At 42.0% G+C, this 21,414-nt stretch overlaps 1 protein-coding gene across 3 annotated transcripts; it reads right to left on the bottom strand.

The window, feature by feature from the left end:
* Positions 1-14: 14 nt before the first annotated feature.
* On the bottom strand, positions 15-20,477 carry LOC141759725 (putative ferric-chelate reductase 1). 3 transcript variants are annotated; one of them, XM_074622036.1, is made up of 15 exons: positions 20,114-20,477; positions 18,913-19,049; positions 17,349-17,446; positions 17,060-17,225; positions 10,861-11,058; positions 8,379-8,480; positions 8,120-8,264; positions 6,595-6,702; positions 5,534-5,649; positions 5,205-5,291; positions 3,972-4,063; positions 1,860-1,918; positions 1,594-1,737; positions 234-253; positions 24-152 (listed from the first exon to the last, which is right to left on the bottom strand). In XM_074622036.1, the coding sequence occupies exons 1-15, from the start codon at positions 20,298-20,300 to the stop codon at positions 63-65; spliced, it is 1,749 nt and encodes a 582-aa protein (XP_074478137.1). In that variant the 5' UTR covers positions 20,301-20,477; the 3' UTR covers positions 24-62. The 3 variants fall into 3 exon arrangements, with proteins under 3 accessions (XP_074478140.1, XP_074478137.1, XP_074478139.1); XM_074622038.1 differs by lacking the exon at positions 20,114-20,477 and adding an exon at positions 19,303-20,074 and having other exon boundaries at positions 18,913-19,044; XM_074622039.1 differs by lacking the exons at positions 1,594-1,737; positions 1,860-1,918 and having other exon boundaries at positions 15-152.
* Between the last annotated feature and the right edge of the window lie 937 nt (positions 20,478-21,414).

Genomic DNA, 21,414 nt, shown 5'->3' with positions numbered 1-21,414 from the left:
GTCTAATGTAGGTACCCCAGTTGACAAAGGACAAGTGTTGTTTTTGCTCTGTTGTCGTCTGCTTACGACATCCCGATTCCAACCAAAAGTGTCACCAAAAAGGTAAAGTTTCCCAGGAAGAACAGAGCCATCAGGAGGCCATCAACTGGTATCTAACAATACAATGCAAGTTACATTAGAAATCAGCTGCATGTTATCGTTTCTTTATGTGCTTTTAGCCTTTTTTGTCTTACCATTTTTGATTCCAAAGTATCTGTAATCCAAAGAAAAGAGAAAAGTTAAAGCTGATGCAGGATACTGAAACAGTTAAAAATAATTTCCACAGTAAATATTTTTGTGTGTGTGGTCATAAAAGGACCCTTAAATATCTTACTCGAACTTGACACAGACCCACCAATAAAAAAGTATGCTAACTGGACCCAAATAACAAACGGACATGTTAGTGTTAGGGGGCGCAAATTTGCAAATTTACAAATTTGCGAGGTCCAAGGCCAAGACCCATATCAGATATCTATTTCATTTACAAGTGCAAAGTTTCATGATTTTTTTGAGCTTCCCAAGCCCTTCAAAAAGCAGCTTCCTGTTTCATGGAGAGTAATGGCAACACTTCCTGTTTCATGGAGAGTAATGGCAGCGCTTCCTGTTTCATGGAGAGTTACGGCAAAGCTTACTGTTTCATGGAGAATAACGGCAACGCCGTTCACTGAAGACTCAATCTTCACGAAAGCATCATCAAGGTCTTAAGGCCTTCCTGATCACATCTAAGGTAGATCTGGTGAAACCACTAGGAGGAGTACTTCGAAGTATAAAAAATTTAATTTCCTGTTCCCAATAGGTGTTGCTATGACTATGAGTCAATATTGGCATGTAAATGTCCTTGTCTGAGAAATTTGCGGCAGATTGGACTATGTACATTTGAGTTACAACAACTTCATGTTTATGGGGAATCACACAAAATGGCTGCCACATCATGGTAAGGTCGTTCCATGAAAACTCTTGATTTTGATAACTTCTCATTGCAAAGGTCTTAAGATTGTACAGACACATTTTTAAGTTCAATCTGATAAAATCTATAGGAGACGTTTGTTAAAGTACAGTGCCTGTAAAAGGCAAAAAATGGCCTAAACTTGCACAGTAAATTAAAAAAATCGGTGACTTCCTGTTTGGTTTATGGTATACCTCCACATGTTACATGTGCCTACCAAATTTTGTTCAGCTACGTCTAATTTAAAGGTGGGGGTCTTGATTTTTAAAAATGTAAGGGGGCACTACTGAGCACCAACTACACCTGAGAATGAGACACATACCAGATGTTAATTTTCACCACTTCTGATATGTGTGCAAAATTTCATGAGTGTTCAAGCACCCCTAGCCCCTCAAAAATGTGATTAATTTCCAAATAAAATAATAAACCTAGCAATTTTCTTTAGGGCCTCCGCTGGCCGACCGCTGGTCAGTACTCAGGTTAGTGATGCTACGTACTGTGCCGAGGCTTCGGAGTGTGTGTTGAGTAATTCAGGAAGTTGAACCCTTTTGCGAACCAATTTGCTGGAGAGCTAATTACTAAAAGACGGGATAAAAAAGTCTATTTACCTGCACTGTTATCCTTCCATTTTAAATGGACTTCCAACAGAATGAGGAACAAAGCTTCCCAGCCAACCAAACCACCCATCACTTTCATCAGCCATTGGTCCACAGTGCTTTCAATCAACTTCAGGCCTGTGAATATGGCTGCCACTGTGTGATGTCACATAAAAACAACATGTCAAGACTTGTAGAAAGGGTTGACAGTAGTAGTAGAGTAAAGAGTGTAGTAAAGTAGGGTATTCATCAGTTCATAATGTTATACAAGAGCTTACCGGCTAAAGTTTTTATAGACACTCCATTTAAAGCATGTGACCAGTTGAAGAGAAACCTTCTGTCAAAGAAAAGAGGAAAGATATTAAATGATCAGCTGCTGAAACAAGACTGTCCTCACTAGAAGAACAATGGCACTGGACGCTTGTTCATGCAAGTCAGGCCGCTGAAACGAAGTAGAGTAAACAAAACATGGGACAGCTTAGTTTAGAACTCAGAATTAAGCTGTAAAGGCATTAAAAGGTGTTCACCAAATTGATAACTGATTGTTATTACAGATGGCATTGCATTCAGCTTGTCTACATACACATCCAGACTGATTATAAAACATAAACACTGTTAGAAAGCAAGTCATGGATATTTAAATGTGTTAGAAAGCTGAACAGACGGTCACTGGTAATGGTGATAGTGATTAGGGGTTTCACGATTCGACTTTCGATTTTAAGGTCACGATTTAGACCCAAGTGAACATCACCTAGAACAAGCATCGCTGATTTATTTTACTGAGCGAGTACGTCTGCTACTGTATTAACCGCACTAGAGACAGCTGAGGGTGGTCTGTACACACCCGCCACATTTATTGAATTATTGCAAGTTAATGTTCAAAGCAATAAATTCAAAAGAGTGTGGTATAGTGAAAACATTTAAAACACCACCCCCTCTTCCAACCCTGTCTGTTTTGTACAAGTTGTAATTATCTAAGGAAACTTCAGAATTATGAATATAAGAATTCTCAGGTCGTCTATTTTTAATTCATTACACAGACTTCTGATATTTAAATGCATAAACCACAGGCCATTTCTGGATTTGCATGTGGGTTAAGTAAGACTTGCCCAGGAGGAGGGTAATGGCAACCTAGAGCTTGTTTGGGTTTTATGTTTATTAAATGTTTTGGGTTATAACTTGTAAAAGAAATCGACTAGCGACCCCGATCATAACAATGGCGTTAGGGAGTAGGAGCAGAAACAGAGCCTGGGGAAATAGGAGAAGACCATCTAGTCACAAGGAGGAGCTATGGTGGTTTGTTGAGGAGGGAGGGGTTTGCTTGTGATGACCAGAGATGACCAGGTGAGGACATGAACTACGGAACGGTCAGTGTGAGGGAGAGGTCCATATGGTGTAGAAAATATTATCAGCAAGTGTGCGTGAACCAAGACCAAGAACTGGTTGGAAATGTCACTGCAACCAACATATATGACCACATCCTTGGCGAGTGGGTGTTTGGCCAGGATGTCGTTCATCTCAGTGACTGGGAAGCAAGACGTTTTCTCATCACGTTCCTCATGATGGAAGTGCTGATGATGAGCGTGGTTGGAGGGGGAGCGGTTGGCGGAGGAGACTTCACCCGTGGAGATGAGGGGATGGAGAGAGCGGAGCGCAGGAGCTCGCCGCGGCGCTGGTGTAAAGAGCGGTATGGAGCGGGGAGTCCTGATGTGAGCTGAGTGCTGGGGAATGGCTGGTGGGGGTCCGTGGGCCGCACAGGACAGCAGGGGAGATGGAGGAGGGGTTGGCTGGGAGTCTGCAGCCAGAGGAGGGAAGTCACGCAGGTCGAATATGCCATATCTACCTTCTGGATGGATATCTTCCTGCTGGATGTTATAGTGGGGAGGTGCACAAGAGGAGCACCTCCCTTTCCTGTCGTGAGCACCGACCAGAGACCAGGGCTAATGATGGGAAGGAGTGGAACGGACCAGGGCTTTAGGTCTCGCCCCGAGCCGTACCCAGGAGTCATCAGGGACGCTGACCGGAGGAGCATCAGTGAATTTAACAGCTTCAGCAGCTGGACAGGGAGCAGTGGCATCAGGCAACCGGGCACAGGTGTCAGTTTGTTCTGGACCAAAGATGATAAGTTACCATGACGATCTACCCCGATAAGAAGTGAACCACCGTCGTAGGACTGAAAACCCTGAAGGGTTAACCCTGAAGTTACCTCGCTAACCCCAAATCCTGTCTCGTAGTACAGGCCTCTGGTCAGCAGAGCACTGATAACTGTTGGCCAATTACTTATTGAGATTTGAGGATTTGTTGTATCAAACACACACACACACACACACACACACACACACACACACACACACGCACACACACACACACACACACAGCAGGGTACCTACCGTGGATGCTGTGGTCCACAGCGCAGCAGAGCCAGTATGAGCTGGAGGAACGAAAGGATCATAACCAGGCAGCCTAACACGGGATGGGCTCCCTGAAAATAGCACGCAGCAACATTGACATGAACACTGACAAAACCATCGTAGTGAGAACTGTTTACATTTACTTCAAATGACTAAAAGACACATCTGCCTTGTCAGACCCAATCCCTCCCTTATACAGCTGGATGTTTGTTGTCTTCACCCCATGTGGGGGTCAGGGAGGCAAAGTTACTTCTGCTTTGCCCAGTTCGTTCATTGAAACACACAGTCCCATCAGGCCCACTGAACTGCTGTTCGTGTGCTTCAGGGATTGTGTGGCCGGTTACGAAGGTTACGACATACAAAATGGGTCAGAAACCACATGTCTTCTTGGTAACCAGGAAGTACGTGGAGTAAAACCCTTTCTGTCTGTGGTGAGTGGGGACGACAGACACAAGCTGTTTCTGTAACAGGTCCTGGGTCTGAGAGGTAATCCATCTCCATCTGGGAGGATAGGTACACCTCCTTAATACCCATGAACGGAGGACCGCTGTAGAACTGGAAAAATAACTTGGTCTCTTCTGTTGCCACTCTTCACAACACTGTGTTAGAGGACGAGTGACCAGCTGTGGGGCGGCAGCAATAAAGCTGTGATGTCCTGTCTCATCCGTCACCTCCGCTAGACCTTCCAAAAAACAGAAGGCTGACCCATGGGGGACCGCTATAGAAAGGTCTGAGCCGGAGAGGAGGTCCTTGAACACATCACCTCCTAACCAGCTTGAAAAAGATGCAGCAGGCATCTCTTCACCTTGTTCAATCCCTCCTGGAGGAAGAACATGGAAAGAGCCAAGACTGTGATGAGGTCCATGAACGCATCACTAATGGCCTGGCTATAATGAAGCAGCAGGCATTTTGTCACTTTCATTCCACTCGTCCCCCTTGTGGAGATCGATGAAGGAGGAACACACACGTGTGTACGTCTGTACGACTGTACGACTTGTGAACATAACAGTCCTGTCTATTCGTTACCTTTATTTTTCCAGCTTTGTTGTCCTTGTTCCTAACTGTTATTTCTATTTATGTGTAAGTACATTGAGAGAGAGATGCAAATGTTCAAATTCCTTGTATGTGCACACATACTTGGCCATTAAAGGTGATTCTGATACACCAGGAGGCTGCAAAATGACTGAGTTCCAGCAGTGCTGGTGTACTAACCCCAGACCAGGCTTGGACGTATGAGAAGGAGAGGATGAAGGCGATGACAGTGGCTGCTACCGTCACACTCATCACTGCAACGTGGACCTGGAGGAACACAGTGCAACAGGATCTCTGAAGAGTGTTACTACTATAACATATTTAAAAGGAACAGTCCAACTTCCTCAGATATAGGTTAGTTTGACAGACAGTAACACACCACGGAGCTCTCTGATATATTATATGTATTTATTCATTTCCTTTATTGGAAGCATGCTGCCATGGTGAAAGACAGCTTAGATGCATTAAAAGTTATCCTGTGGTACATTGTTATATCTATGAATTCTCACCTGAAACCAGACATCTTTGCCGCCCCGGTTCTGTCTTTTGGTCACTCCTTTCAGATATCGGGCAACCATCATTCCCAGTGATCCGGTGGTCATCCAGGCTATCAGCATCAGTGCTCCTGAAACACACAACACAAGTTGTCACCACACACCAAACACTTTTATGACTCAGCTTCCCTTTTTTTCCTCTTTACTACTACTTGTAATGCTACTTCTCTCTGTGTAATGTATGCTAACATTAGTAGACAAGTCAAAGAACGATTTAATAATTGTCCTGTTCTGTAATAAACACTTATTCTTTTGTATCTAAGCACAACAGATGGAGGATAAGCAGTAACTCAGAGTGGTAACTACCTAACAGCCTGGAAACAATGGAATCCAGTATTAAAGGGGGCGTAAATGGAAAATACCCAGAACGTAAAATATAATGGTGTCCAAGGTAGCCAAGAAATGTAATAAGTGCATCATAAAGGATTTATTAACCTTAATAAGCATTGTTCAAGAAGGTTTCTACTTGAACTTCTTCCAGTACAGAGTTGAAAAATCCCAACCACCCCCATTCAAAAAACAGTGTTGTGGACATTTTGAACCAGGCTCTCTCTCATCACCAGACCTCTCTACCACACTCCAGAGCTTCAATGTCAGCCACAACATTGTCAGCGACCACCTACCCATCCTTGACACATTCTCCCTCATACTCTTTGCACATGCCACAACAACCATGGTACAACAACAAGAAGAAAACAAACTGGGAAACCTACAGGAAGTAGATTGTCAGACAAACCATAGACATCACTCAAATCCCACACAACCATCACTCACTAGACCACTTGTCCGCACACATTGGATCAATATTGACCTACGTGACTACACCACCTCCAAACAGTAACAGTTCTCATGCCATATCTGACACTTGATCAAAAGGAAAAGAAAATTATGCAAATACTACTTCTGTTTCAATGCATATGCCGCCTCAGCGTGCCTTGAAGTTATGGACCCCTTTGTTAAGATGCGTTCCACGGTCCATGGTACTACTGCAGACACCCCTCTGGGCAGGATCTCACCATGTGCTTTGATGATATGAGGCCAACCAGCTTTTCTGATGAGCCCAGGTCTGGAAATGTCTACCTTGTCAGTGCTGATGAAGGTTCCTGTATGGAACAAGATTCGTCCTGTAGGAGAAACGCATAAAACAGACAAAGCTGAATATTCCTCTTCCAGTTCTTTGTAGAACTTTTATTTGGATTGATGCTAGTATTTCACTTAGGAGACTACTGCTGCTCATCTTCTGAAAGCTTAAACACGCTACTCTCTGCACATTGTTACCCTTTGCAATGATACACGCCACAGAACAATGGTGAAGTTTCAGCCATTGTAAAACTTGGAAAATGCTCCAGCTAGTTGAGTGGGATAGTTTGTGTATCAGTCATGATATCATTGCACGAGCTGAGATCTGAGATCACTGTGACGTCAGACGCTTGTGTTTCTTTCATTCAAGAGGGACGAGCAGATAGTCTGTTGTTTGTTGTCTAAATCACTTAATTTGGAGGTCAAACTGAAAGTGAGCATAACTAAAATAATAGGTAGTTTGCACACAACTACAGTAAGAGCTAAGAGCAAATGTCGGCGTCATCCGGCTGACAAATGAGCAGGGAGTTCTGGGTGCTGGCAACATGGAGGGAAGTTAAGCATTGGTCATTTTCATATAATACCCACGTTGTTATGATACAAAGCTGGTTGAAAATCTGCAAAGTTTCCCTTTAAGTAATGTGTCCTTTATTTAGCAGGGTGGGAAGAAAGGGTGTGGAGGTCAGGGTGGTGCATGGGCATGTACTGCTTCAGACTTTCATGCAGGACATCTGAGTTTGTGTCCAATCATAGACCTGCAATTGTTTTAATGTGTGATATGTTATAACCATAACCACAATCGTTCCCTAATCTTAAAGGTCTAATGATATTCTATATTTTTCTTATTGTGAAAAAAATCACATGAAAGGACCCAAACCAGCAATGAATTGATCCTACTAACATATTGTGTGTGTATCCAAAGCCTAATATATCTTATTCCTCTATGACATAAAGCTCCATTGTTGTCCAAAAACAAAGGTTACAATAGTGTAACCGTAGTTCTAGGATTCTGACACTGGACTCTATGGGTCGTGGTGGAGCGGCAGTAGCTCGGTCCGTTGGGACATGGCTTGGGAACCCTAGTGTTGGTGGTTTTAGTCCCTGCATGGACAAAGTACAGATTGTGGACTGGTAGCTGGAGAGGTGATAATTCCATCACAAGACTGATCTGACAGCAGTTCTTCAGTCCAAGGCCCAGCGCCACTGTGATATTTACTGCTGAGTCAAATTTAATAGTGATGAAATCATCTCACAACAGATTCAGTGGTACATCACAAAGTTCTTGGACTCGCTCAAGATTAAGATACATTTCTTAAATGAAAAGCCTCATAGTCTCACTCACTATATACATGTTTGTATATGAAAAGTTTGGAGGCCCTTGGTCTAGTAACTAGTAACATCTTCATCCCTGATCACAGATCAATAGCTTCCTCCTCCACCATTACACAATGTCTTTATTACCATTGGTGCTGGGTCCGTGGGCAAACATGATATGGTAGGTTTTGTTGATGCCACTGGTCCTCTGAGGAGAAATAATGTTCATGGAGATGAAGGAGCAGCTGATCCCCCCGTCCTGTACCGACGCTCTTATATCAGAAACATTCCCCTGGTGGACAGTAAGAAATCATTAAATCATCATTAAATATTTCACAGCCTGACAAGCACTGTGACCTCAGACATTGTTGCATATGAATCATTTGTATAAGAAGAACTTTAATACCAAAGGAACAGCTTGTGGAGCTGTTCGTCCTGTTGAAAGAGCATGCTGCAGCCGCGCCAGGCCATCACTGCCTACGCCACAAATGTAAATGTCATCGTTTCCCTGCGGAAAGACAGAAACATTAAAATGAACACTTTCACCAGGAGTGACTGGTCCATTACTTAAAAAATAAAATCAACCCAAAACTGTTGAGATGTTGCTTAATCATTTTTGGTAGTAAATCGGTACTACAAGAAAAGTCAATTAGTCAAACAAAGAATGACTCACTGATGTGAAAATCAAGAGAAATTTAAATTTGTCCATTAGCTGTTGAGATATATAGGTTTTGATGAAAATGTTAGGTAATGGGTGGAAAGACTGAAACACTGACAACCACTAACAGACCATCCAACAACACTAAATGGGCCTTTAACACTCTTATAGAGCTCATTGACCATGATAGGTTCATGATATACTTTATATATATGCTTTTAATCATGTGTTTCTGTGTATTATGTGTTCTTTTAGAGCTACATGTCCACAAGTACATGAATTGTGGGGGCAGTATATCATGATGTGTGTCTGATCCAGGTTCTCTGAGTAGAGAGACCTCTCAACCCCACATACTCCATATGTAAGGGGACTGACCCCCATAAGGGCAGCTGACGTGGATCCTCTTAAAGCAGGGTTCTGCAACCTGCGTCTCTTTAGCCCCTCTCCAGTGGCTCCCTTTGGATTTTTTATAAATGGAAATGAATAACTGTTTTTTGTTTACATTTTCATTTTTATTTATCGTTGTTGTAGGTCTATGGTACGACGGTACGACGGAGTATTAGGGCCACATTGAGGAAAAAAGAATAAATCTGAGATTTCGAGAATGAAGTCATAGGTAATAATTTTACGTTATTTTCTTTTTTTCTCGTAAAGTTATGACTTTATTCTCGTAATATTACGACTTTTTTTCTCGTTAAGTTATGACTTTTTTCTTGTAATGTTACAACTTTATTCTGTAAATCTCAGATGTTTTTCCCCTCAATGTGGCCCTAATACTCCGTCGTACATTTGCTCTTGGGCCCTTAGATACTACTACTACTATACTTAGACTATAAACTGTGTTACCTTCATCACAATGATCAAATGTTTTGCGGCTCCAGACAGATTTTTTTGCCTAAAATGGCTCTTTTGTTAGTAAAGGTTGCTGACCCCTGGTTTAAAGACATGTCACCTGTGGTAGTCACACACTGATTAGCAACACCTGGATATATTAGCACCGAACACGCGTGGCCTCTCTGGGTAACCTTGACTGGAATGCGCCACTCTACACCGCCACTCTGTATGAAAAGTTTCTTGAGATAACTTCTGTTATGATTTGACACTTTAAAAATAAATAAAGTTGAATAGATGGGGCTGTCCATATAGCTACAGGAGAGGGCATTGCCGACCCTTTCCTGACAGCCACACCCAGGGTATGAAGTGATTGAGACTCCTTCCAAACCTGGTCATTCCAAACCACAACTATTGGCGGCTGTGCCTGCTGCAGCTGCCCAATGAAAGTGGCGGGACGGTTGCGAGGAAATGCCAGAGCCCTAGCCTCCCTCACTCTAGCTGGCAAGATAAAACAATTCACACAGCAGACTGTGTTTTTTCATGTACGTATCATGACAATGGCTTATCCGCTGTACTTTTCCCCTTTTTGAATGACAAGTACAGACTACCGCGACTCGCTGGTATGGAGAGTTATTTCATCTCGCGCAGAACGTACGTGGTAGATGACCGTTGGTTGTAGTCTTTTTTTTGTTGGCCAAGACAAAGGCGATTCAACGGGAGGCCTTCGTCACCACTAGGTCTTTGATGTCGTCATGGTGTGTCCCCAGCTTTAGACGGCGCTGCCGCTGATGCACACACTTCGGCCATGGTGAAGGCCGCAAGCTGCTGCGCTTCCATCAGCGATCCAGAGAGGGGCCTGTAGACCAGCTCTCTTACTCACTAGGTGAACAGACAATGCTGATGTCAAAACACACACGCTAAAACATGCACAACACAAATGTCCATTACACACACACGTGTGACTGCTTGGCAGTGGAAAGCAAGGAATCGGAGAGGCCACGCATGTATTATTATATTACCATGTGTTGCTAATCAATGTTTGACCACCACAGGTGATGTATCTTGAAGAGTATCCACGTCAGCTGCCCCCGCGGGGGTCAGTCCCATATGGAATCATGTAGGGTGGGGAGAACAATGCTGAACATTTATAACTGTATAGTAATCTGCTTGAGAGTTTCAATGTATAATTGTGGAAAGATTGTGAAAAGATTCTCAAGGAAAATACTCCAGTGTTGATCAGCCTGATCTGCCCCTGTGACAGATACGTTTTAATCCTCAAGGTACACAGAAAGTATGACGGCAAGTATGCGAACAATGCTGCTCAAGAGCCTTATCGTTAGAATTGTTACAAAACAGGAAAAAATGAACAGAATCAGGCATTTTGTCTTCACATTACCATCATCTGATCATCTGAAAATCCAAAAGAGATGTATCCATCAGAAGGACCTGTCATCTCATAGCGGATGGCTGCATCAGTAGGAGATAACATCATGGCTGACATGAAATAGCAGTCAGCATTGGCAGTAGGGTCACAGTTTGAAGGCTGACTGAAACACAGCTTGGTGACACCGCAATCTGCACTGGAGATACTGTTCTGCAGGGAAAAGATAAAATCATGTTCAATTAACCAGACAACGTGATCTCATCTGGACTCGTCATATTTGGCCTCTTGGGCAGAAGCCCTTCTACCTTGTATCTTGAAGGTGAAGGTTCGCGCGTGGTTAATGTCGTGAAACGGTCACGGTTAACCTCGTTAATATGAAAGACGTTGTTAATATGAAACATTAAAATAAGTACGCTAGTAGCATAATATCGTCAGTATAAATCACTCAAGTCCTGTGTTTGTTTGACACATCCACTGCCCCTCCCATTTGCATAGTTTAAACCCTGGTGCCTTTCATACAGATGCTAAACGGTGTCTTGTGCGTAGGTATCAAGACGCTGGTGCCATGTCATTGTTCCACCGGCTCAGTAATTCGAAACACCAATAGTCCAAAAATGTCCCAACAGCCTGTTATCCCAAACAGGTCTGGGTATCATCGGATAATCGGATATTCCGTTTTTCCTTTGGAATTCAGAAAGGAAAAAACTTTTTTTTATTTTTTCGTTTCTGAATCAAAAAATGAAAAACGAACCCAAACCGGGCCGTTTGTTTGTTTTTGCGAATTCCTTTTCTCATTATTCGTTTTGAATTGAAGAACGGAAGTCACGTGGGTTTTTCGTTTTTTCGTTTTAAACCACAAACGAAAAACGGAATCACGTGGTGCTCTGTTTGTTTTTTGTTTCCAAACGAAAAACGAAAAAAAAAAATTAAAAAAACGATCCGATTTAGTTTCTTCAAGTTTCTTTCTGTCATTTTCTCTTTTGAATCGAAGTGCGGAGAACGGCAGTCACGTGACCAGGAAGTGAAGGCAAACATGTCAAAATAAAAGCCAAGAAGATAGTTTGGTCATTCTATAAAAGTGTAACATTATTTAAGCACAGGATCAAAGTAACAGTAGAAGATAAATAGGCTAAATAAATACACAAATAAGTACATACATAGATATTTTTTTGTTTTGTTATTTTCATTAACACATGAATGTCTTTTATCCAAAAAGTGTGTGATAAATTACAGGGAGGGTCTCTACAGATGTTATACAACAGGGAGGGTCTCTACAGATGTTATACAACAGGGAGGGTCTCTACAGATGTTATACAGAACTCTCACATAATTGACACTTTTCTCTCTCACAACCTTACTATGGGCTGTTTCTTTATGTCGGCAGGTGAGAAGCACTATGTGGCTAATCCTTTCAACACACCTGACACTTCCACCTGATCCCCTGCACTCCATTAGGAAGACTGTAGCCGAGTAGTTCTATATCATGATAATGCTGATTTTTCAACCAGCGATTATGACATTAATGCCAGCTAGACAGAATAAAGCTCTGTCTGTCATGACAATACTGTACTGGACTGAAGGCCACTTCATCACTCTAGATACTGTAGATTTAACAGATACCTGCTGTCTTCAGACGGCTGTAAAGAGTCACCCGAGTAAAGGAAAGGCTTTCAGTACAGTTCTATTGTCATGACAGACGGAGCTTTATTCTGTCTAGCTGGCATTAATGTCATAACCACTGGTTGAAAAATCAGCCTTATCATGATGTCGAACAAATTAACTAAATTACATATTATACCAAATAGACTAGAAATTATTGAAAAGCCTCATAAACCACCAAACAGAATACAGAAAGTTAGTGATTTCAGTTTTTTAGTGAACTGTTGGATTTATTATGTACAAAAGTGATTACAATGACCTGAAATAACCTGCTTATAAGGGAAGCTGAAAACTGTTGTATTGTTTCATGATTGCTCAATAACTGTCTCTCAATTATTAGCTTCTAAGGGCATAACTCAGGGTGAAGGAATGAAGGACTTGGGGCTGTTCAGTTGTTGTTGCACTGTTTTGTTCCTTGAGGAGGTGATTCGGTGACTGTAGATTTCTATATAGTCACATTGTAATAATCTCCGGCAGCATTTGGAGAGGCTTTGAACTACTCAAGGGCGAGGACAGGGGGGAGGCACACGGGACTGCATGTTCTGTTCTTTTCACAAGGTCACGGGAGGATGGAGTCAGAAGAAGAAACAAAAAAGAAGATATGCAGCAAAAACATCACGTGCCATAAGCTCATGAATATTGATATTGTGTAAACCATAAAAACGCTGGATCAGGGATAGCTCGGGGTTCAGACTTCGCGAACTGACCCATGCATTGTATGTTGTCAGGGACACGTTGATTGGATCCAGAATTCTGTAAACTCTGTTATCTTACTTATGCAACATTAATTGTTCGGAATAAATTGTATTATTATGCTTTAACCCGTCTGTTTGGAAAATCTCTTTGTCACACAAGATTAACCAACACGTAACTGTGCCCTGACCTCTTGGAGGTAGAGGGCCGGTTCCTTCAGAACTCAGGCTGATTAATCCTCATATTAGACTATGATGTCTGAAGGTTGGCAAACATGCTGATCAACCATACTTATCTATCATTGACCATGTTTATTGACTTGACTTTTCATCTATAAATGCGTCAAAATTGAAAATTTGACTGAAAAGAAAATCCTTGGGGATTGAGGAGTGGTGACCTCTGACCCCTACGGTGGGTAACGTCACAGAAGGCCCACTCATAAAATGCACTGACTTCACTGGTACCGAATCTCCCTCCAAACTAAATTGTAAAGCTGACGGCCCCTCAATATGAACTGATCAATACAATCAAACTTTATTGTCCACCAGGGTGGATTTTTCTCTTCGGCTCACAAAACACAGAAAACAACAGACAGCAGTTAGTAAAAAACAGAGACAGGTTATGTTACACATTAAAAACAGTTCATGTCAGTGTCTGTGGCTCAGATCTGCTCAGTCACTGTGTTGAGTTAAGAGTATTGATGGCATTTGGGATGAAAGACTTTTTAAACACATGTATAGTTGCCAGAGGGACTCTATAGCGCCTCCCGACTGGCTGCAGAGAGGATGGGAGCTATCTGCCAGGATACTCCTCGCTTTCTTCCTCGTCCTTTCTGTAAAAAGTTGAGTCAAGGGCTTTTGGGGTTTACCACCTATTTTGCCTGCCATTGACACAATCCTAGACAGTTTATTCTTCTATCTACAGTGTAGGTGACCGTACCAGGCAGGAAGGTTAAAGGTTAAAATCCTCTCAACAATAGTTTTGTACACTAATTCTAAAATCTGCCGGCTGACACCGAGGCCACTAAGTTTCCTTAGAAGATAAAGTCGCTGTGAGCATCTCTTGAAGATATACTCTGTATTTTCAGAGAAGCTCACCTGGGTGTCCAGGACTGTACCGAGGTATTTAAAGTGTTCCACAGTTTCAACATGTTGGCCATCAAGTGAAACTAGCTCTGTGATCAAATGTTGTTTTGTGCAGCACATGATTAATTCTTTCGTCTCGGCCACATTGATTTCTAGCTGGCTAGTGTGACACCATGTCTGAAGGGCTGTAGTGTGGGTCAGATAGGCAGCTTCACCTAGTGGGCCTGTTTCCTGTAAAAGGCCAACTAAGGCCATGTCATCCACATACTTAAACAGTCTAAAATGTTTCTCATTGGTCATAAATTCATTAGTAAAAAGAGAGAATAGCACAGGGGAAAGAACACAGCCTTGTGGGCAGCCCGTCTGACATGTTCTCCCTGACACAGACCCTCTGATCCACACAACTAACCCTGTGTTGATGTTGAGATCAAGGAGCCTTTTCAGGAGAATATGTGTCTTCATTGAGTTAAAAGCTGAGCTAAAATCCACAAATAAAGCTCTGGCATAACCTTTAGGATGCATAAGGTGTTTTGTGACTGTGTTAAGCAGTCAGCACAGCGTCGTCTGGGACTCTGTCGCTCTTATTTAAGCGAACTGGAGCAGATCTAGCTTAGTAGCCACTGTGCTGGTCAGGTGGCTGGCAAGAACTTGTTCCATGGTTTTACACAATATGGAGGTTATTGCGATGGGCCAAAGATCATTTGGCTTACTTGCGCCTGGCTTTTTTAGCACAGGCCTAATTATTGTGAATTTCCATGATTTTGGCACAGTGTAGGTGTCTAGGATATATAATTAATTAGGCTTTTTTAGGTACAGTATGTATTTATTTAGCCTATTTATCTTCTACTGTTACCTCGATCATGTGCTTAAATAATGTTACACTTTTATAATATGACCACACTATCTTCTTGGCTTTTATTTTGACATGTTTGCCTTCACTTCCTGGTCACGTGACTGCCGTTCTCCGCTCCTCGATTCAGAAGAGAAAATGACAGAAAGAAACTTGAAGAAACTAAATCGGATCGTTTTTTTAATTTGTTTTTTTCGTTTTTCGTTTGGAAACAAAAAACAAACAGAGCACCACGTGATTCCGTTTTTCGTTTGTGGTTTAAAACGAAAAAACGAAAAACCCACGTGACTTCCATTCTTCAATTAAAAACGAATAATGAGAAAAGGAATTCGCAAAAACAAAAAAACGGCCCGGTTTGGGTTCGTTTTTCATTTTTTGATTCAGAAACGAAAAACGAGAAAACGTCCGTTTTCTGGTTTTTGGTTTAAAACGAAAAAATAAAAAAACGTTTTTTCCTTTCTGAATTCCAAAGGAAATACGGATTATCCGATGATACCCAGACCCAAACAGAAGTGTGTAGGACTTGGCGGCATCTAGTGGTGTGGTTGCAGATTGCAACCAACTGAGTACCCCTCCTCTCACTCCTCTCTTTCCAAGACTGCGGTAACGTGAGCCGCCTCACTCAGAGGCCATCCATACCATAATAACACTACTTTAGGAGCAACGGAGGTCAGAAGGCCGCTGGCAGTACCACGGTTTAGCAGCTCACGTTACCGCAGTTTCACAAGCGTGTCGCAGAACTACGGTGACCTTCAGGTAACGTAATAATACGAAAGTCTCTCTCTAGAGCCAGAGTTTGGTTTGTCTGTTCTGTGTTACTGTAGAAACATGGAGGAGCAACATGGTGGACTAATAGCTAATAGCTCATAGCTGAATCTGGTGCATCTCTTTTGAGATTAATGTATTTTTGTACTGTTAACTGTTTTTTGTTTTCATTTTTATTTATCATTGTTGTAGGATTATGATATGATGGTACGACGGAGTATTGGGGCCATATAGAGGAAAAAAAATAATCTGAGATTTCGAGAATAAAGTCGTAATATTATGAGAATACAGTCAGAAGTTTACGAGAAAAAAAGTCGTAATATTATAAAGTAGTAATTTTACGTGTTATTTTCTTTTTTCTCGTAAAGATATGACTTTATTCTCGTAATATTACAACTTTTTTCTTGTAAAGTTTGTGACTATTCTCATAATATTATGCCTTTTTTCTCGTAAAGTTAAGACTTTATTCTCGTAATATTCCGACTTTGTTTCTCGTAAAGTTATGACTTTGTTCTCGTAATATTACAACTTTTTTACTCGTAAAGTTATGACTATTCTCGTAATATTATGCCTTTTTTTCTTGTAAAGTTATGACTTTATTCTCGCAATATTTTTACTTTTTTTCTCGTAAAGTTATGACTATTCTGGAAATCTCTGATTATCTTCCCTGAATGTGGCCCTAATACTCTGTAGTACATTTGCACTTGGGCCCTCACTGCATTAGACTTATATACTATATACTTAGACTATAAACTGTTACCTTCATCACAATGCTCAAATGTTTTGCGGCTCCAGACAGATTTTTAATTTTTTTGCCTAAAATGGCTCTTTTGATAGTAAAGGTTGCCGACCACTGAGCTAACAAAACTGATTATACACTAGTGAAAACAAAGTTATGAGTATTATATTCCATTTCTGCTAATAGATCCCCCAAAATGTGACACATTGTTCCTTAAAAGGGTTGCTGTTGCTGTGGGACTGGAAAGAGCGCCCAAATCCAACCAAAGAGCAGTCAGTCAGTCTAAACTATTCAGCTTTCACTATATTTCATCCATGGTTTTCTACCCTGTGAAGATTGCTCCGTGTAATTTGTTAATCGTATTTGGCTGTTGTGTCTGTCAGCCTTCACACCTTGTTTTTAATCATCATTATTACTTACAACAGGTGGTGCAGGTTGATGTATGGTTATTGGAGTATTGGTGGAACTGGTTGTTGTTGGAGTAGTGGGGAGACTTGTGGATCCACCAGTACTGTCATTAGTAAAGGTCATGGCAGGACTCCTAACATCAACCCAGAATGTTGTGTAATTGTGCACGAAGGATGCACTGCAGATACACACAAATCAGCTTTCATGAAGCAAGGTTGAAAACATGGGGGATTATGCAAAGTAACGACTGAATAGAAAAGAACGGACTGGAACAGAGCAAAATAGTTTTATTCAACCTCACCGGAACTGAATGGGTTTCGCGTTTCCAGATGCTTCCGATCTCCATGTCACCTGAATGGAGGTCTTAACAGACTCTGATCTGTGGGATACAGCTGAGTTCTAGACACATGCAACTCGTCAGTTTTGTCAACATATAAAAGTGATACAAGCAGATACACAATAGGATCTAACAAATAAACAAATTAATAAAATCAAATAAATGTAAATCATGATGGTGTTCGATTGCTGCTAGACAGAGATAAAAACATGGAGATGATTACATATTGAGCGTAGCGTTAGTTCAGACAGGCCACGAAGTCAAGCTCTGCTCATATCACAGCCCAATCAGCTGATGCGACGGTCGTATGTGCGTGGATGGGCAGGGAGGTGCCAGAACAGAACCACACCCCCAAATACATATACACAAGTTTTTCTTTTTCAACATTTTGCTATACATAGCAACGGTATGCTATACATAGCAACGGTCTGTTATACATAGCAACGGTCTGCTATACATAGCAACGGTCTGTTATACATAGCAACGATCTGCTATACATAGCAACGGTCTGTCATACATAGCAACAGTGTGCTATACATAGCAACGGTCTGCTATACATAGCAACGGTCTGTTATACATAGCAACGTTCTGTTATACATAGTAAGGGTCTGTTATACATAGCAACGGTCTGTTATACATAGTAATGGTCTGCTATACATAGCAACGGTCTGTTATACATAGCAACGGTTTGCTATACATAGCAACGGTCTGTTATACATAGTAATGGTTTGCTATACATAGCAACGGTCTGCTATACATAGCAACGGTCTGCTATACATAGCAACGGTTTGCTATACATAGCAACGGTCTGCTATAAAGAAATAACAGACCGTAGAACGCCGTGATTGACCAATCAGAATCGAGTACTCAACAACGCCGTTTATTAATATTATATAATTTTCACAACCTCAGAGCAGACAGATTCTGTCAGGATCCAGATCCTGCGCACCCCCTCTGATCTTTGGCGCCCTCTAAGGGGTGATGAAGGTCAAACATACCAAAATGTCGTAAACCCTGAAATTTCCCAGCAGTCAGTTAAACAGTGTGTGGGAGTTTCATCATATTGGGTGCCATGCCGTTGTTCCGACGGTTCATTATTCTGAAACCCCAATATCCGAAAAATATCCCAACAGCCCGTATTCCGAACAGAAGCACATGGCTAATTATTATGCAAAATGACATCATCTGACCTTCTACAGTTGCGATATTTTTCTTCCTACCATGGCAACGGCATGACCCGCCCTACTCTGCCTTTGGTTGGCTTACCCTGATATTCTTACCGTAAACCTATCTCACTCCACATGCCTAAACCTAACCGACCAATCTTACCAAGGAAGGCATTCAAGGCGACGTGATGGGAAGGTCTGATGATGTCATTCTGCATAATAATTAGCCATGTGCCTCTGTTTGGTCCACGGAGAGTGTGTATTTTCGAAGCAACGGGCTTTCGGAACACTGGGCGGTCGGAACAATGGGCGGTCCCCGCATATTGTTCCCAGTAAAGTCTGCTGAATAGGAGTAAACTTACAGGTCTTTGACTGCAGGTGAGGAGCTGAGCGGCCCCGGCTCTCAGGGTGAAGGAACCCACAGGAGACCGACCCCCCTCCTCTCTAGCCTGTAACAGGAAACCAATGAATGGGGTGGAGGCTGGAGCCTGGAGCTGAACTGGGAGAAAATCACAACAGCTCAGTGTTCACAGCCAGGAAAGCCCTACTGACAATGAATCCGGATATTACAGGACACTTACATTCATTTTTCAGTTTGCCATACACCTTTAGATTAGGGCTGATTCTGATTATTTCAATTATCAATCATTTATTATATTGTTTATTTAAACAAATGTTTAAATTTTTTGTCAATTCAATGTCAAAACAAAATGTGAGAGCCCAGGGTGACATCTAAAAATGTTCTGTCTTACCATCAGTGCAGAAATGAAAGGTATTTAGTTTACAATGATATATAACAAAAGAAAAAAAGCAACTCCTGAAATCGGAAAAGATGTAACTAGGGAATGCTTGTTTTCGTAGTGGATAAATAATGTTAAAAATGAATTGATTATCAAAATAGTTGTTGATTAAAGGCAGGGTTGACGATGTTCTCCAGTCTACACTATTTTCTATATTGGTTGAAATGGTCTTTACACCCCGACAGCGATCCGTTACTGATGAGCTCTGAAAAAGGACCGGAAAAGAGCCGTCATCTAGCTGCTGTAATCCTGTAAAAACATCTACCAATCACTGCCTCGCGGTCCGCTTGGAAAGAACCAATCAGATGCCTCCCTGCCTCCCTGCTCGTACTCTACCCTTGGCGTGCACCGGCCTGAACTCAAAGCGCGTCGCCGCTGCACGTTTCCTGGAGAATGAAAGAGAATACTCAGCCCTATAGTAGCACTGCCGCGGTTACTTGTCATGAGGTAGCGTTGTTGATTCGAGGTCATCTCTCCGCTCTGTGTCTGTGAAGTAGTTACAATGCGGCGGTGCTCGTGCACGTGTGTGTGTGTGGGGGCGTTGCCTGGGAATGACCCCCGAGGGGAGGGGGGGTTGCTACTTTCAAATTAGCTTTCCAACATCGTCGACCCTATCTTTAATCATCTGATCAACTAAACAATCATTTCTGCTTAGATAAGTAATCTGTCACAGTAAACACATCATGATCACAATCACCTCATCATTAATATGTTTAATAGCTGCATTATACTAACCCCAGGTTTAAATAAGCCTGATGCTTACCTTTCACCTCCTCTCCGAGTCTGTAGCTGCTGTGTTCCGTTGTGACGGTGAAGGACGCCGGTTCCGTCTGCGGGCTCAGCCCAGCGTGGTGAGGTCGCATGTCTTCACAGCTGTCCTCAACTTGACCCGAGCTGTAGCTACGGACCAGAGGAGCAACACACACCAGCAGCAAAACAACATGGTCCATCGCTATGAAATGATCAGTTACTCACTCTGTTCATAAATACAGCTTGTGACAACGGAGAGCATGAGTAATATAATGCTGCTATTCAGCTGAGAGCAGCTCAGGTGGAGCCTGTTTGGAAGACAATGACTGAGGGGAGGGAAGAAGGGAGGAGGGATGGGAGGAGGCCACAGGTAGACACATCTACACCTGCTCTGTTTATCGCTAGTGATTCTCTGCAGATGGTAACAGTGGAGTTGGGAAATTAACCTTTTCCACTCCCTTCACTCCCCGCCTCTTTTTCATAGACCCATTTTTGGGATAGCAGGTCAACAGTTGTTGTCGTGGATACTATTGTGTGCGCTTGCAGAGCAGAAATGATTCCTCGCCAAGATGGTTTTTGGCTCGTGGATCCTGTTCTGTGCGCTGGTATCACGTGCATACGCCTGTTTTTTTTTATGTGTGCAGGTTTTGAGACTAATTGAACGCCATAGGCCCCGTCTCTCCCCGCAGGGAGAGAGGGCGCGCCGAACACTAAATCCATGTCCATGTCCATCTCATCTGCCAAAAAAACTGTCATTGTTGACAGTGAGTAATATCTCAATCTCTGTTAGTGTGATATCTTTTATGAAATGTTTTGAGAGATTCTTCTGTAAATGAAGCCAAAAAGTTGTTTTTTGTTTGTTTGTTTGTTTGTTTGTTTATTGAGAAAATGCATTACAATATGGCATCGTACAGAACAGTCCACATCTAAAAGAGAAAAAACCAACAAAAAACAAAACAAAAAAAGTAAGGGAATGTGTGAATAGTGCTAATAGTGCTGTAGGGCTTCTCTGTAAGGTTAAGGTCCTCAACTAACACTGAAAGCTTCATAGCAATTTTTTTCTTCATATGTTTCAGAGATGAAAAGTAAAGACACAGCTCCTTATGAAAAACATAGAAATTTGGTCTTGATTTCAGAATCTACTTTTATGTAAAAAAAAACTTTCCAAGAATGATTGTTATTTTGCCTGCCAGGTCATGTAACGGGTATCTTTCACAATTGTACCAAATATAACATTTTCCTTTGTTAGATTAGAAAGAAGCCAAAAAGAGAAGTGGCATGAAAACAATCTACAAGCCACTAGATGTCTCACTA

The sequence above is a fragment of the Sebastes fasciatus genome, chromosome 21, assembly GCF_043250625.1.
Source record: "Sebastes fasciatus isolate fSebFas1 chromosome 21, fSebFas1.pri, whole genome shotgun sequence".
Taxonomy (NCBI): Eukaryota; Metazoa; Chordata; class Actinopteri; order Perciformes; family Sebastidae; genus Sebastes; species Sebastes fasciatus.
Note: the sequence above shows the minus strand (reverse complement) of the source record. Positions and strands in the feature narration are given on the sequence as shown.